This window comes from Sus scrofa, chromosome 4, assembly GCF_000003025.6.
Source record: "Sus scrofa isolate TJ Tabasco breed Duroc chromosome 4, Sscrofa11.1, whole genome shotgun sequence".
Lineage (NCBI taxonomy): Eukaryota > Metazoa > Chordata > Mammalia > Artiodactyla > Suidae > Sus > Sus scrofa.
Genome location: NC_010446.5, coordinates 92,576,184 through 92,595,051, shown reverse-complemented (window position 1 = coordinate 92,595,051; position 18,868 = coordinate 92,576,184). Strand labels below are relative to the sequence as shown.

The 18,868-nt window shown below is 35.4% G+C and overlaps 1 protein-coding gene across 11 annotated transcripts in view; it reads right to left on the bottom strand.

Annotated features, from left to right (window-relative positions):
* Window positions 1-16,380, bottom strand: part of FCRL5 (Fc receptor like 5) — a 53,042-nt gene extending 36,662 nt beyond the window's left edge. For 2 of the 11 annotated variants that reach the window (XR_002343393.1, XM_021089616.1), the window contains exon 1: window positions 3,284-4,885. Coding sequence is in view for 8 of the 11 variants with exons in the window: in XM_021089616.1 (XP_020945275.1) it covers window positions 3,284-3,314 (31 nt within the window). In the remaining 3 variants the exon portion in view is untranslated. Of the gene's footprint in view, window positions 1-3,283; window positions 4,887-9,987; window positions 10,823-16,245 lie in introns of those variants that run through there. The other 9 variants (XM_013996926.2, XM_005663243.3, XM_013996927.2 and 6 more) reach the window with 9 other exon arrangements.

Genomic DNA, 18,868 nt, shown 5'->3' with positions numbered 1-18,868 from the left:
AGGCTTAGGTCACAGCCACAGCAATGCCAGATCTGAGCCGCATCTTTGACCTACACCACAGCTCACTGCAATGCTGGATCCTTAACCTACTGAGCGAGGCCAGGAATTGAACCCGCAACCTCATGGTTCCTAGTCGGATTCGTTCCTACTGTGCCACGATGGGAACTCTGACCATTCTGCCTCTATTTTTCACTTTCAATACAGCACTCAATAAATTGCATGATATATTAACACGTTATTACAAAACATACTTTGTGTTAGACGATTTTGCCCAGCTATAGGCTAATTTAAGTGTTCTGAGCATACTTAAGGTAGGCTAGTCTAAACTATGTATGATATTCAATATGTTAAGTGTACTGAATGCACTTTAGAGTTGAAAATGTCATATTTTCAACTTATAATGAGTTTATCAGGACACAACTTCATCATGAATTGAAGAATTTCTGTATAGTCAAATTCAGAACCTTTCAAATACTATGTTTTAGTCCATTCAGTCTGCTATAATAAAAATGCTATACTGGGTAGCTTATAAACAATAGAAATGTATTTCTCACTATTCTGGATCCTGGAAAGTCCAATATCAAAGCACGAGTAGACTCATCTCTGGCAGAGCCCACTTCATCCTCAATAGTCATCTTCTCACTGTACCCTCACATGGAAGAAGGCATGAGAGGACTCCCTTTGGCCTCTTTTATAAGGGTCACTAACCTCATTCATGACAGTTCTGCCCTCATGATATAATCACCTCCCAAAGGCCCTGCCATCTCCTAATACTGTTATCTTAAGGGGCAAAACATATGAAGTTTGAGGGGAAACAGACATCCAGACAATAGCATCCTTTATAATGGTACATCAATCACTTTTAATTTTAGTGAAAAAGTTTTAAAAAGACAAACATATTAAAAATAACTGTAGCTTCAGTAATTTGTTAATGTATATATAATATACAAACACATAAATTGTGGTGTCTATAATAAAATGGGGGACAAAAATGTAGAGTTTTGATATATGATTGAAACAAATTTCTTAAATCGACTGTTATGTTTTATATAGGTCTCATAGTACTCGCAAAGAAAAAAAAAAAAACTGGTAGATACACAAAGGACCCCTGAAAGTCAACACTATCTTGAGCTAGAAGAACAAAATTGGAGGCATAGTACATCCTGACTTCATACTATATTACAAAGCTATAGTAATCAAAACTGTCATAAAAACAGACATATAGACCAATGGATCAGAACAGAGAGTCCAGAAATAAATTCACACATTTACAGTCAACTGATCTTCAAAAAAAGGTGTCAAGAACACACAAGAGAAAAAGGATAGTCTCTTCCACAAATCATGGGGCAAAAACTGAATAACCACATTAAAAAATAAAATTGGACCCCTATATTTCACAATGTACAAAAATCAACTCAAAGTAGATTAATGACTTAAATATAAGACCTGAAACCACAAAACTACTATAAGAAAACAGAGAGAGAAAGCTTTTTGGCATTGGTCTGGGACATGATTTTTGGGGGTATGACCCCCAAAGAACAGGCACAAAAAGCAAAAACAAAAACAAATGGGACGACATCAAAATAAAGACTTCTGCACAACAAAGGAAACAATCAACGGTATAAAGAGGTAAACTACGGAATGGGAAAAATATTTGCAAACCGTGTATACGATAGGGGTTAGTATGTAAAATACATAAGGAACTCTAACAAATCAACAGTGAAAAACAAATTGAAAAACAGTAAAGGACATGAATAAATATTCTCAATGGAAGAATAAAAATGTCCAACAAGTATATGAAAAGATGCTCAACATTACTAATCATCAGGAAAATGCAAATCAAAATCACTATGAATTATCATCTCACATCTGTTAGAATGGCTGTTATCAAAAGATAACAGACAAAAGAAAAGTGTTGGAGAAGAACCTTTGTTCACTATTGCTAAGAATATAAATTTACACAGTTATTATGCAGAAACCGTACTCAAAACCATCCTAAAAAAATTGAAAATAAAACTATCATATGATCCAGCAAATCCCACTTCTGGGTATATAACCAAAGGAAATACAATCAGTACCTCAATAAGATTCCTGCACTTCAATATTCACTGCAGTATTATTCACAGTAGCCAAAAATATGGAAACAATCTAAGTGTCTGTCAACTGATTAATGGATAAAGAAAATGTGGTGTATACACACACACACACACATATATATACACGAAAGTTAAAAAATATTGGTGAAGAACCATTGCTCACTATTGTTAAGAATATTAAAATGTGTATTACATATATAAAATCTATACATATATACCACATTTTCTTTATCCATTAATATATTATACATATATATATACCTATACAATGAAATATTACTCAGTTTTTTTTAAAAAAAGAAAGAAATCCTGCCATTGTGACAAGAGGGATAAACCTGAGAACATTATGATAAGTAAAACAAGCCAGATAGAGAAAGACAAACACCGCATGATCTCACTTACAGGTGGAATCTGAAAAAGTTGAACTCACAAAATCAGAGAATAAAATGGTATTTGCCAGGCAGTGAGTGGGATGAGGGGGAACTGGGGAGATATTGGTCAAAGGGAACAAATTTTCAGTTATAAGCTGAATAAGTACTAGATATCTAATGGTGACTACAGTTAACAATAATGTATGCTTGACATTTGCTAAGAGGGTTGATGTAAACTGTTCTTTCCATATATAGACACACAAAGGTAACTATGTGAATTGGTATACCTAAGAGAAATGTTAACTAGCTGATTGTGCTAATTATTTCATCATATATATGGTGAAATAATTTTGTACATCTTAAATATATGCAATTTTTTTTTCTTTTTTTTAATATTTTTTTTATTTTCCCACTGTACAGCAAGGGGGTCAGGTTATCCTTACATGTATACATTACAATTACATTTTTTCCCCCACCCTTTCTTCTGTTGCAACATGAGTATCTAGACAAAGTTCTCAATGCTATTCAGCAGGATCTCCTTGTAAATCTATTCTAAGTTGTGTCTGATAAGCCCAAGCTTCATCAATTATACTTCAATAAACCTGGGCAGGGGGAGAAAGAATGTCATGTATCAGAGGTTTCTTCCTTGCCTTCCCCACTACCTCCTGTGAGTCCCTGTCCTCCCCTCACCTCCCCGTGTTATCTGCCAGTCACTGCTGTGGTTTATATCTGTGTGCAAAAGAAGGAGATATCTTTCTGTGGTAGTGAGAGCTGCCCCAAGCCCACCCAGGGCCCACAATGAGCTGTTCTACTTACCCAGGACGAGCAGTGACACCCACAGCAGCATGAAGGCCTGGGCTTCCCAGGGCTAAGACCAAAAGAGAGGTGTCTTCTCAGGAATGGCAGGTTTGGTTTGGATCTGACAGTTGTACTCTGTCCCACGAGCCCCAAGGAGCACGTCTGAGAAATAGTTTTTTCGAAGAGCAGGGTGCATTAGTGAATTAGAAAAAAGGAAGTGGAAGTACCCATCTTTAACTACTGATCAAAGTTTCCTGCCCTGAGATAAAAGTGAAAAAATAAATGTTAGGGTTTTAAAAAAAGCACATAAGCTTACTCCCACATTTCTATTGCTGGGAAAATACCTTAAGGAAAGTATGTGAAACTTGCTGTAAAACAATATTTATTGTGGCATCATTCATAATTGCCAAAACACTGGAAATAATGTAATAGAACTAATGAATATAGCACTTCTTCAGAATATTCTATTTATACAATGACACACAATGCAGACATTGAGAATGAGGTAAACTTACAAATATAAGAAGGTAAGACAGTCTTGATTAATGTGAAGAGAAAAAAGTGAGTAGTAGACTGGTATTTGTAGTGTTATCGCATGGAGTAGATGTGAAAAATAGAGTACATGTGTGCATAAAGTGACATAGGTATCCTTTATCTTTTCTTGGAAAGTATACCTAAAATAGTGGTTATATTTGAAGAACTATGAATGGGAAGGAGACATTTCATTTTATGTCCTTCTAAACTGTTTAATTTTTAAAAAAAAATACTATGTAAATGAATTGCTTTTATAACTTCTTAAAAGTCATTTTTCCATCTTAGCATACTGGTCACAAAGATCTCTAAGACATTAGCTGTCAGGAGGAATGCCAGTTTCTGATTTTCAAATAATTTTCCCCACCCTTTCTTTCTGGGTACATACCTTGGTCTTCTTAATGGGAAGTTTAATTTCATATCTACAAATGCAGATCACCTTATGTATATTATATTACATCCTATCTACTTCACTCCAAGACAAGAAAAGCATAGAAGAGTAAATAGGCATTACTCCATCTTAGTCTAGCTGGAGGACCTCAAAGGGAACAAAGAGCTTTCACTCGCTTTTGAAGCTATTATAAATAGTTCTGCCTCAAATATTCTTGTGTAGGCCTCTTGGTGCATGTGGGCTTGCGTTTCTGTTGAGTATATTATTGGGAATAGAATTCCTGGCTCATACAGTTTAGTTTAGAAGGTTCAGTTTATTTATTTTTATTTTTTGGCCACACCCATGGCATGTGAAAGTTCCTGGGCCAGCGATCAAACCCATGTCAGTCACAGCACCAACCCAAGTTGCTGAGGGGATAATGTCAGATCCTTAACCCACTGTACCACAAGGGAACTCCTAGGAGACTCAGTTTAGAAGGTACTACAAAGTTATTTTCCAAAGTGGTTGTGCTTATTCTCACCTTACCAACCGGTGTGTGAGAGTTCTCATTGCTGTGAAATACTTGTGGATATTGCTATTATGATCTTGTGAATTTTGGTCACTATGCTGGGATTACTTCATTGTGGTTTTAATTTTCACTTCCCTGGTAAATTATGCAATAAATTATTTTTTCATGTTCTTATTGGTGATTTATATATTCTTTTTATATCCCGTTGGTAATTTTTTCTTGTCCTGCCTTAAAATATAAATTTTATTTCACAAGCCTTGCAATTTTCTTTTTTTGTGCTATTGTTGCCTGGTCTGGTTTTGGTATCAGAGTGATGCTGGTCTTATAGAAAAACTTTGGAAGTATTCCTTCCTCTGCAATTTTTTGAATAGTTTGAGAAAGGTGTTAACTCTACATATTTGGTAGAATTCACCTTTGAAGCTATCTGGTCCTGGACTTTTGCTTGATGGGAATTTTTAAATTACTGATTCAATCTTATTACTGGTAATTGGTCTGTTCCTATTTCTTTACTTTTTCCTGGTTCAGTCTTAGGAGATTGCATCTTTTTAAGAATTTGTCCATTTCTTCTAGGTTGTCAATTTTATTGGCATACGATTGTTGATGCTATACATAGAAAATCCTAAAGATGCCACCAGAAAACTGCTAGAGCTTCTCAATGGATTTGGTAAAGTTTTGGGATACAAAAATTAACATACAGAAATCTGTTGCACTTCTATATTCTAACAACAAACTATCAGAAGGAAAATTAAAGAAGCAATCCAATTTATTACTGCAGTAAAAAATAATATACCTAGGAATAAACCTACCTAAGGAAATAAAAATCATGTACACAGAAAATTCTGACACTGATGAAAGAAATTGAAGACAACATAAACAAAAAGATATATCAAGTTCTTGATTAGAAGAATTAATATCATTAAACTGACTACACTAACCTAAGGCAATGCATAGATTCAGTGCAATTCCTGTCGCAATACCAATGGCATTTTCACAGAACTATAACAAATAATTTTAAAATTTGTATAGAAACACAAAAGACCCCAAATAGCCAAAACAATCTTGAGAAAGATGAACAGAGCTGAAGAAACTATAATCCCTGACTTCAGAATATACTACAAAGCTACAGTAATTAAAACAGTATAAGGAGTTCCCTTGTGGCACAGTGGGTTAAGGATCTAGTGTTGTCACTGCAGTGGCTTGGGTCATTGCTGTGGCATGGTTTCTATCTCTGGCTTGGGAAATTCCATGTGCCATTGGTGTGGCCAAATAAACAACAAACCAACAAGTAGGGTACTGATAGAAAAACAGACACACATATCAATGGAACAGAATAGAGATTCCAGAAATACCCCACAAAAATATGATCAATTAATCTATGACAAAGGAGGCAAGAACATACAATGGAGAAAAGACAGTTTTTTTAATAAGCGGTGCTGGGAAAACTGGACAGCTACATGTAAAGGAATGAAATTAGAATATTCTCTAATACTATATACAAAAATAAACTCAAAATGGATTAAAGACCTAAATGTAAAACTGGATGCCATAAAACACCTGGAGGAAAACATAGGGAGAGCACTCTTTGAAATAAATTATAGCAATATTTTTTTGGATCTGTCTCCTAAAACAAAAGAAATAAAAGCAAAAATAATCAAAAAGACCTCATTAAACTTAGAGACTTTTGCACAGCAAAGGAAACCATTGACAAAATGAAAATACAATCTACTGAATGGGGGAAACATTTGCAAATAATATGACTATATATGTATATATAGCTATACAACTGCTCATACAACTCAACATCAAAAAAAAAACTCAATAAAAAATGGGTAGAAATTTATATAGACATTCTTTCCAAAAAAAAAAGTAAGGCAGATGGCCAACAAGCACATGAAAAAATCCTTAACATTCTTAATCATCAGGGAAATGTAAATAAAAACCACGAGATATCACCTTGCACCTGTTAGAATGGCTATCATCAAAAAGAACACACACACACACACACACAAACACAAATAAATGTTGGTAAGAATGTGGAGAAAAGGAAACCCTTGTATACTGTTGGTAGAATTTAAATTGGATTAGCCACTGTTTTTTGGTAGAAAACAGTATAGAAGTTTCTCAAAAAACTACATGTGACCTGGCAATTCTACTCCTGAGTATATATTTGAAAAAGACCAAAACACTAATTTGAAAAGATACATGCACCCCAATATTCACAACATCATTATTTGCAGTATTCAAGATATGGAAGCAACCTAAGTGTCCATCAACAGATGAATGGATAAAACATATGGTGTAAACATATACAATGGAATACTACTTAGCCATAAAGAAAGTTTGCCATTTGCGATAAGAATGGACTTGAGGGGTATTATACTTAGTGAAACAAGTCAGACAAAGACAAATACTGTGTGATATCACTTATATATGGAATATAAAAAATAAAAGAAGCTAATAAATATAACAAAAGAAAAAGAAGTAGACTCAGATAGAACAAATTACTGGTTACTAATGGAGAGCGGAAAGAGGGGGAAGGGCAAAGCAGGCATAAGGAATTAAGAGGTTCAAACTATTAGGTATAAAATAAGACACAAGGATACAACATGGAGAATACAGTAAATATTTTATAATAACTATAAATAGAGTCTAAATTGTGAATCATTGTATTGTAACTTATAACCTGTAACCTTGTAGCCTGTGAATTATGTAATATTATACTTCAATTAGAAATAGATGAATGGATAAAAATGAGATGTATATATATCTGCACTAGGGGTTCCTGAGATCCAGGAAACTCAGAGTTTTAATAAGATGAACCCAAAATGACCTACACAAAGACACAGCATAATTAAAACTATCAAAAGTTAAAGAGAGGATATTAAAAGCAACAAGAGTAAAACATTTTGTTATGTACAAGGGAACACTCATAAGACTATAAGTAGATGTCTCAGGAGAAGTTTTATAGGCCAGAAGGGAGTAGAACGATATAGTCAAAGTGCTATTCACATGAAAAACCAACCAATAATAGTCTATCCAGAGAAGTTATCGTCCAGAATTGAAAGAGACAGAGTTTTACAGAGAAGAAAAGCTAAAGGAGTTTTCACCACTAAATTGACCTCATGAGAAGTATTAAAAGGACTTATTTAAATGGAAAAGAAAGTTTAATTAGTAGCAAGAAAACATAAAAGAAAATATCTCACTGGTAAGATAAATATATAGTAAAGGTAGTGGTTTAATCATTTGTAAAGTTAGTATAAAGATTAAAAGGCAAAAATAGTATAAAAGAACTATGATTATAATTATTAGTTAAGGGACACACAAGATATAAGAATACAAAATGTGATATCAAAAAATAAAATGTGAGGAGGAAAGAAAAATGATTGAGTTTTAGGGATTAAACACGTTGCTATCAACTTGAAATAGAGTGTTATAATGATAAATGATTATACAAAAGTCTTCTAGTTAACCATGAAGCAATCCTGTAGTAAGTAGAAAAAAAAAAGAAGAAGAAGAAAGAAAAAAAGAGATAAAGTAATAAAGTATGGTAGTTTTTTTTTAAGTCATCAACCCACAAAGGAAGAGAGTGAGATTAATAAATGGGGCTGGGACATGAAACTAAACATGTAAAAGAATGAAATTAGACTATTTTCTCACATCATAGGAAAAATAAATACAAAACAGATTAAATACCTAAATGTAAGGCCTAAAAAAACTCCTAGAAGAAAACATAGGCAGAACACTCTTTGAAATAAATTGTAGCAATATTTTTATGATTCAATATCCTAAGGCAAAAGAAGCAAAAGAAAAATAAACAAATGGGACCTAGTTAAAAGCTTTTGCCCAGCAAAGAAGACCATCAACAAAATGAAAAGACAACATACTGACTGGGAGAAAATATTTTCAGATGATACTATTGATAAAGGGTTAATAGTCAAAATGTATAAACAGCTCATACAGCTCAATATCTGAACAAAACAATCAGATTAAAATATGGGAAGATCTTCCTGAATAGGCATTTTTTAAAAGAAGACATACAGATAGCCAACAGGCACATAAAAAGATACTCAATCATCAGAGAAACTCAAATCAAAACCACAGTGAGGTATCACCTCATATGTATCAGAATGGCTATCATCAAAATGTCTACAAATAACGTTTTTGGTGAGCACATGGAGAAAAGGGAACCCTAGTATTCTGTTCTGGAAATGTACATTTGTGCACCACTATGGGAACAGCACAGAGGTTCCTCAAAAAACTAAAAATAGAATTACCATATGACTCAGTATTTCCAGTCCTGAATACATATCTTAAAAAAATCCAAAAAGCACATGCACCCCAATGTTCATAGCAGCATAATTTGGAATCACTAAGATATGGAAGCAAACTATGAATGGATAAAGACGTGGTGCACACACACACACACTCACAGTATCCCATTGTATACATATTCCTCAGCCAAAAAAAAAAAAAATTCAGCCATCAAAAAATTCTACCATTTGTAGTGACATGGATGGACCTAGAGGGTATTATGCTTAGTGAAATAAATTATACAAAGGAAAACAAATACTGTATGTTATTAATTATATGTGGAATCTAAAAAATAAAACAAATGAATGAAGATAATAGAAACAGACTCACAGACTTATAAAGAACAAAGTATTGGTTACCCGTGGGGAGAGGGAAGCAGTGAGGGCAAGATAAGGGTAGAGAATTAAGAGATACAAACTACTGTGTATAAAATAAATAATCAACAAGAATATATTGCACAGCATAGGGAAGTGTAGCCATTATTTTGTGATAACTATAACTGAATATATCTATAAAAATATTGAATCAGTATGTAGTACACTGGAAAATAATATAGCATTGTAAATCAATTTTATTTCAAATTTTAAAATTATAACTAATCTGGTACACTACAGAGAGACCAAAGGTGATTTTTAAAAACTTATCTGAAAGATAATATTTAAATTTCTAAAAAATTATGAAGATTGTTTAGGAAGAATAATTAACCCTTGTAAATTTGACATGATAAGTTCACAAGAACAAATCTTTTTGCAAACACATTAATAATTGTAATTTAATTTTGTTACCATATGATTTTATTTGTATATTTAAATATTTTGTAGGTAAAATAAGTATTCATTTAATGAATAAAAATAATATAAAATTTGGCAAGTCCATTAAAAAAGGAAGCGTGTGAGAGAAGATAAAAGGAACACAGAACAATTATGTAAACAACCAGAAAAGAATTATCAAAGTGACAATAAGTATACACTTAATAATTACCTTAAATGTAAATGCTCCAAACAAATACACAGAGTGGCTGATCAATTTAAAAAAAAAGAAGAAGACCCATGTATATGCTCTCTACAAGAGGCTCATTTTAAGGACATACACGGGCTCGAAGTGAAGGGATGAAATAAGACGGTCTATGCAAATAAAAACCAAACGAAAGCTGGAGTAAGCTATACTTACGTTAGACGAAATAGACTTTAAAACAAAATTGTAGTAAGAGACAAAGATGAGCATTACATATGATAAAGGGATCAATCTCACAAGAAAATAGAACATTAGTAAATATTTGTACACCCAATACAAGAGCACCTAAGTAGGAGCAAATTTTAACAGACTAAAGGGAGAAATAGACAATGATACGGTAATAGTCTTAGAGGATTAAATGCCCCACTTATATCAATGACTAGCTCATCCAGACAGAAAGTCAATAAGGAAACATTGGCCTTAAAGGACATGTTAGTCAGATGGACTTAACAAATACATACAGAATGTTAGTTATATCCTAAAGTAACAGAATCCATTCTTCTCAAAGGTACATGGAATATTTTCCAGGATAGGTCATAGGTTAGACTACAAAACAAGTCTTAATAAATTTATGATCATTGAAATAATATCAGCCATTTTTCCAAACACAATGATATTATACTAGAAATTAACTACATGAAGAAAACAAAAATTAAAAAATATGTGGAGATTAGACAACACACTGCTGAGCAACTAATGGGTCAAAGAGGAATTCAAAAGAGGAATAAATAGAAAACTTTGAGACAAACAAAAATTGAAAAGTACCAAAATTTGTGGGATACAGCAAAAGCAGTTCCAGGTTCAACATCCACAAATTAATCAATGTGATATGCCATATTAACAAAATGAAGGATGATAATCATATGAATTTCTCAATATATGAAGAAAAGGCTTTTGACAAAATTCAATGTTCATTTATGATGAAAATTCTCAACAAAGTCAGCATCGAGGGAAAGTACCTCAGCATAATCAGAAATACAGTGTCGTTTATGACAAAGATGCCAGGAATACACAATGGAGAAAGGATATGCTCTTCAATGCCTGGGGTCAAGAAAACTGGACAGCCACATGCCAAAGAATGAACTCAATCGCCATCTTATATCGCACCCCCAAATTAACCAAAATAAATTAAAAACTTGGCTGTCAGACCTGAAACTAAAACCCCTAGAAGAAAGCATAACTCCTTGATGTAGGTCTTGGTGATGATTTTAAAAAATCTGATAGGGAGTTCCCGTCGTGGCGCAGTGGTTAACGAATCCGACTAGGAACCATGAGGTTGCGGGTTCGATCCCTGCTCTTGCTCAGTGGGTTAGGGACCCGGCATTGCCGTGAGCTGTGGTGTAGGTTGCAGACGCGGCTCGGATCCCGCGTTGCTGTGGCTCTGATCCCGCGTTGCTGTGGCTCTGGCGTAGGCCAGTGGCTACAGCTCCAATTCGACCCCTAGCCTGGGAACCTCCATATGCCGCGGGAGTGGCCCAAGAAATAACAACAACAACAAAAAAAGACAAAAAGACTAAAAAATCTGATAGCAAAAGCAACAAAAACAAATGCTTTTTTATTATGATGACTATGATATCATATGAAGGAGGACTTCATAATAAAAAAAGTTTCTGCACAGCAAAGGAAACTATCAACAAAATAGAGAATCCACTGAGTGGGAAAGAATATTTTCAAATTATTTATCTGATAAGGAGCTAATATCCAAAATACATAAAGGACTCACAACTCAACAACAACAACAAAACAATTCAATTTAAAAATGAGCAGAAGATCTGAATAGACATTTTTTCCAAAGAAGATATACAGATAGCCAACAAGTATCTGAAAAAGTGTTCAGCATCACTAATCATACAGGAAACATAAATTGAAACCGTGATGTGATACCAACTCACACCTGTCAGAATGGCTATCATCAAAAAGACAAGAAACAACAAGAACATGGAGAAAAGGGAATCCTTGTATACTGTTGGTGGGAATGTAAATTGGTGCAGCCACTATGCAGAACAGTATGAAAGTTCCTCAGAAACTGAAAATAGAATTACTGTATGATCCAGCAAGTCCACTTCTGGTTATGTACCTAAAGAAATGAAAACACTAACTCAAAAAAGATATGTTTTTTTGAACCCCTATGTTCATTGTAGCATTATTTATAATATCCAAGGTATGGAAACAACATAAATGCCCATTGATAAATGAATAAAGAAATGTGATATAAATACCATGAAGTATTACTTAGCCATAAAAAGGATGAAATTTTGCCATTTGTGACAACATGAATGGATCTTGAGGGCATGATACTGTGTTGTAATAAGTCAAGGAAAGATAAATACCACATAATCTCTCATACTTGAAATCTGAAAATATAAACAAAAGAAAACAAAAGCAACCTAATAGATACAGAAAACAGATTGGTGGTTGCCAGAGGCAAGGGGTCAAGAGTAAGAGAAATGGGTACAGGGGGTGAAAAGGAAAAAAAAGTAGAAGTCTTTTAGAAAATTTTAAAACATATTGACGTAAGAAAGGTAGACAAATGAAGAGTTAGATTTGGAGTTCCCGTCGTGGCGCAGTGGTTAACGAATCCGACTAGGAACCATGAGGTTGCAGGTTTGATCCCTGACCTTGCTTAGTGGGTTAAGGATCCAGACTTGCCGTGACCTGTGCTGTAGGTTGCAGACGTGGTTTGGATCACACGTTGCTATGGCTCTGGCGTAGGCCAGTGACTACAGCTCTGATTTGACCCCTAGCCTGGGAACCTCCATATGCCGTGGGAAGCGGCCCTCGAAAAGGCAAAAAGACGAAAAAAAAAGAAAAAAAAAAGAGAGAAGAGTTAGATTTAAGGATAGCAACACTCAAGAACATAATCACCTTAAATCTTACCACATCAATCTACAAGTTCAGGATGAAAAAAAGGAAAAAGTAATAGAAGTTTTAAAAAGGGGGGAAATGACTTACTCTATGATTCTTTTCCAGAAATGGTAATATCGTATTGAGTTAAGCATAAATGAATCAGAAACAGACAATTTTTTTTTCCTTGAAATACACATGGGTTTAAATATCAAGGGAAAATATACCTAGGGAAAAAAATCTTTGTTAAAACAAACAAACAAAAAAATTGATGTTTTCTTGTGGCACAACATGCAACTGCACTGTGGGTTCAATCCCTGCCAGGGAATTTCCACATGCTGCAAGTGTAGCCAAAACAAACAAACAAACAAAAATTCATTGAAGGAAGAGTTTCATTTAGCATTCTTTTTGTCATTTGTTGTTGGTGTCAGGTGGTAGATGTACTTTTATTCTGAACTGAGAATGATGTTTATCTTAATAGCTCCCATGTATTGGATGCTTACCACACCAGATATTTGTACATACTATCTTAATCTTTGCATCAACACTAAAACAGTTAAACTGAAATAACACAGACAATGTTCTGCCAGGCATGTATTATTATCCTCATTTTATAAATGAGGAAAACTGAGGCTCAAATAAATTAAGTACCTTAATTTCAGGTACCTTGTAAGCACAAATACTCACAGACAGTAAGTAGTGGAGCCGGGTCTGGAATCCATATCTGTCTGAGAATAAACCTAACTAATTCAGTTATCCAGAGAAAAACATAATTCAAAAAGATACATGCACCCCAACATTCATAGCAGCATTATTTACAATAGCAAAGACATGGAAGCAACTTAAGTATCCATCAATAGATGAATGGACAAAGAAGATATGGTATACATATATGGTGTATATGTATGCATACACGCACATATATATAATGTTACTCAACCATAAAAAAGAATGAAATAATGCCATTTGCAGCAACATGAATAGACCTAGAGATGATCATATTAAGGGAAGTAGGCCAGACAAGGAGTTTACTTCAAAGACAAATACTATATGATATTGCTTTTATGTGGACTCTAAAAAAATGATATGAATAAACTTGTTACAATACAGAAATAGACTCATGGACTCGAAAACAAACTTAGGGTTACCAAAGGGGAGGGTGGGATGGATAAATTAGGAGTTCAGGATTAAAATATAGGCACTACTGTATATAAAACAGATAACCAATAAGGATCCAAGGACCTACTGTTATAGCACAAGGAACTATACTGAATATCTTGTAATAAATGAATGGAAGAGAATGTGAAAAATAATATGTGTATATAATATATACATATAACCGAATCACTTTGGTGTATACCTGAAATTAATACAACATTGTAAATCAACTATATTTCAGTCAAAATTTAAATTAATTAAAAATTTAAGTTTATGTGTATGTATACATACATATACATATATATAAAGAGATTCAACATCATTAACATTTGAATAAGAATCTGCAACACTGCTCTTAAAGTTTTCTGTAGCAGCAAGTTTCCACGGTCAAATGATTACATTTCAAGGGCAATTATTGAGGGCCTATTCTGGGTCCCTGGTGGCAGGAAATGGAAACGCTTTGATTTTCTCAAGTTTATAAATAAATACTGTACTATCTATAGTCATACAGATTAAAGCCAAAGGTTTTTGGAGGACAAAGGGAGAGAGATGTATTTAAAGTAGGATGTGAGGAATTAATCACAGTAATCTCATGATCATTGCATAAGCCATGTAGCTCAAGGGCTCTGTCAATCAATGTGGAAAAAGAGTGCAAACTCTCAGGTGCTCTGGCCATAAGCACCTGGGGAAAAGTCTCATAGATGTAGGGGGTGAGGGGGTTGGTAAGGGCGAAGAGAGAGTCTTGGCAGCATAAGCACATCTGGACAAAGAGAGAATTTAATTTTTAAATGTTACTATTAGGTCGTTTTCCTGAGGGCAATATCTAATAAGCCATGTTCTCTTTTGACAGGTGATAAAAGAGCCCACACTTTGTCTCCAGAGAGACTTGGGGCTCTGCCACTGACCAGAGGAATGACCTCAAGCAAATTATCAGACGTGATCCCTAGTGTCTTTATGAAGGATGCCACACCACCCATCTCATTAGATTAGCATATTCAACGCCCAGAGCTGCATGAAACCAAAATCTGCTCTTCTTTCAAAGTTCTACTTACTTTCTACACTACAGCCTTTTTTTTTTTTTTTTTACCAAATTGCCTTCACTTGTGGTAATGAAGTCTTAGTAAAAATCACCAATGAATGCATATATATTTAATAATGCTATTGAAGTATAATTTCCAATGATAAAATTCACTTGTTTTGCTACCATAATCTAATTTTGAAAAAATTTCCACTACTCCATAGAGTTCCCGTCATGGCGCAGTGGTTAACGAATCCAACTAGGAACTGTGAGGTTGTGGGTTTGATCCCTGGCCTTGCTCAGTGGGTTAAGGATCCGGAGTTGCCGTGAGCTATGGTGTAGTTTGCAGACGCGTCTCGGATCCCATGTTGCTGTGGCTCTGCTGTAGGCCGGTGGCTACAGCTCCGATTCGACTCCTAGCCTGGGAAATTCCATATGCTGTGGGAGCGGCACAAGAAATGGCAAAAAGACAAAAAAAAAAAATTTTCCATTACTCCAAATAGAATCTTGGCACCCATTTGTACTCTCCATTCCCCAGTCAATGGATTACTAATTTACTTTCTTTGTCTACAGATTTGCCTATTTGACCATAGAACTTGATTCATACAGTATGTGGTCTTTTATGTCTGGCTTCTTTCACTTAGTTTCATGTTTCTGAGGCTCATCCATGTTTTAGCATGCATCAGTATTTTGTGAATGTATGTTTCGTAGTTTGAAACTTCGTGGCTAGGATAAACAAGATTTCACTAAGGATCTACCTGAATATTTCATAATTTCCTTGGAGGTACTGCCTACATCAACCTGAGTCTGATAAACAAGAATCACAGTCAGAGATAATGAAGAAAGAACATTTCTGATACCCACCATCAGACTTTCTAGGGTTCTAGGGTTCTGAAGTGAGGCACCCACAACTAAAGGTCATTTTCCACACTTGCTACAATTTTTCCAACCATGTCCAGAAGGGATATTAGGTCAGATTAGGCTGTCCTTGACCTGTCTTTGAACGGTGTATTGTGGTGGTGTTACCTTGCACAGGGCTCTAAGAACAAAGGCTCCCCAGCCTTCTAACTTCTTGCTGTAAGTAGCTCTTTGAAGGAAACCGCCCTCAGCAGGAAGCCCCTTTTCTTGTCACTTTAGCAAGGCTATAATGTAACTAATTTTAACCAGCTACACCCATGCTCTACTTATTTCCAGCCCAAGCATACCTTTCAGATCTTTTAATCACACAATACCTTGTCAAACTTGCTGGTTCTTTCCGTAGATCGAAGAAGTAGAAATGAGGAATAAATAACTAACAGAGGACCAGCTCTTTTCCCTAGCTTCCTCTTCAGTAACCTTATGAAAAAAAATGTATGACTAAACTGTGTGAACAAGATAACATCTAGAGGCTCCCCAGAAGTTCACAAGAAGTCGAGGAGCCCACACACAGTGTGGGTGGTGGGGATGGCTATGACTCTGATATCTTCTCAATGATTAACCTATATTACTTCCCTCCTTCCCTTTAAATCCTTCATGGCCAAGCAGAATCTTTGGAAGTTGTTTTGGGGGCACACTGAGTCCCCCATCTCCCCAGATTGCCCGCACTGATTAAAGTCAACTTTCCTTTGTATCAACATTTGTGAATTTGATTTTGTAAGCAGCGAGCCGCAACCCCAATTTGATAACATTTCTAGTTCTCCAATCTGTGTCCATTTCCTCCACCTAATTCAACCTCTGAATACCCTCTATTCATCATTTCATATTGATTTTTGTTTCTTATTAATTTACCAGCCTAGTGATATTTACAAAAAATTAATTGAAGCAGGCACCCATCACTGGGTTTGTCAAGCAAATCTCTCCCCATCTTAGGATACATGCTGGACCTGCCAAGGTGAATTTCACCTAAAATCTCTGCACAAAGACTCTTCTCCTCTCTGTAGTTCTCTTCCAACTTGGCCATCTCAATACACCATCTGTTTCATCTATTCAGACTCTGATCATTGGCCAGGGAAGAAGCTTGTTGTGTGGGAGGAACATGGGTATTTGAATTGGATAGACATGAAACTGAATCTTAGCTCTGTCAGTTACCAGCTGGGTGACTTTGAGCAAACTATGCAAGATTTTGATACCCAGTTTTCTCATTGATAAAACAGATATTAACTATACCTTCCTTCTACTTGTTGTCAGGATTAAATAAGATGCTTTTAAAGAATATATCACAAGCATATAGTAGATGTCTCATAAGTGGCAGTTATGAAATTTATAATCCTGCTGCCCTCAACTTAGCTCTTTTTTCCATTCACATGGTAAATTTTTCACCAAGGCTGCCTTCAGCCCTGGGCTTCAGATCCAGTTGCCAATCCAGCACTAGCATAATCACAAATTCCAATGATGGGTTCAAATAGTTACAGAGAATTTAAAAAAAGAGAGTTCGAACTTGTTTGGGGCCTATTGGATCCTAGAAGTTCAGCTCTCCTTTGGAGAAGCCTTTGACTAGCCACTTATGACTTGCTAAGTGCATCAGAACTACATCTGGTTTCATGAGCATATAACCTGTGCAGTCACACAGGGCCCCACACTTGTAAAGGCCCTTAGTTTGGTCTAATGTTATTCTGTTGCCATCTTGAAAGTTCTACTAATTTTATCTTTGAATTTGTGTTTTGTAAATGAAGTCTGAAGGGACAATGGCGTCAACGCATGAGCAGAAAAGATACTTGCAACATGTGTGTCCACCTTCCTTGCTGCCCAAATGCAAACAGCATTCAGATAACCCATGAACACCAGATTCCAGGTGGATCCACAATACATGTGAGCTCAGTGTCACTTAAAGTGAGGACAAAGCAAGCATATTCCATCAATGACTCACAGCCCAGGGAAGCCACACTTTCCATTTGGACCAGAACTTGATTCACATAGTAAGAAGGCAATCATGTTCTAAGAAACTTGAACAACCAAGGAAACCTATTACAACCTTTCTTATGGTACTTCCCTGTATTAGCTAATAATGTGCACCGAAAATAACATAAAAGGAAAAGGAAAAAATAAGACAAACTTGGAGTTCCCGTCGTGGCTCAGTGGAAATGAATCTGACTAGTATCCATGAGGATGCAGGTTTGATCCCCGGCCTCACTCAGTGGGTTAAGGAGCCAGCATTTCTGTGAACTGTCGTGTAGGTCATAAATGCAGCTTGGATCACACATGGCTGTGGTGTAGGCTGGCAGCTGCTGCTCTAATTCAACCCCTAGCCTGGGAACCTCCATATGCTGTGAGTGCAGTCCTAAAAAGACAATGAAAACAACAAAAAGATAACCTTTATATTACAGTCTTTCCTCACTTTTCAATAATCCATAGGTAGAAAGTGTGGGCACAAGGTACTCATATTAAGATGTGAAAATTTTAAAGTTGAGAGGTTTTTTTTTTGAAGAATTTCCACTGTTCTCATAAGAACAAAATGCATGGATGAACTATGAAACACAAATTGTCTAATTTCAGTGGTCCTACCCATGAGTGTAATACTCTCAGATTCGTAGGTAAAGCAGACATTGCAAAATATAAAGCTGTACCATAAAATTCATGTTAATTATTTAAAATTTTGTTTCTTCTCTTCTTGTAACGACCTTAAATAGCAAGTTAAAAAAAACCATCATGACAAGAAAAGGCAGAGGCCATGGAAAAAGGAAAAAGGGCTTTATATTTTAGTACCTTTAACAGCACTTTTTCCCCCCTTGGTTTTGAACTAGGGGTCTTGCATTTTCATTTTTCACTGGGCCTCGGAAGTTATGTAGCATCCGGTGTCTAACGCTCTTCTCTTCCTCGTGGTCCTGAACAGCTTCCTGGGCAGAACTTGGG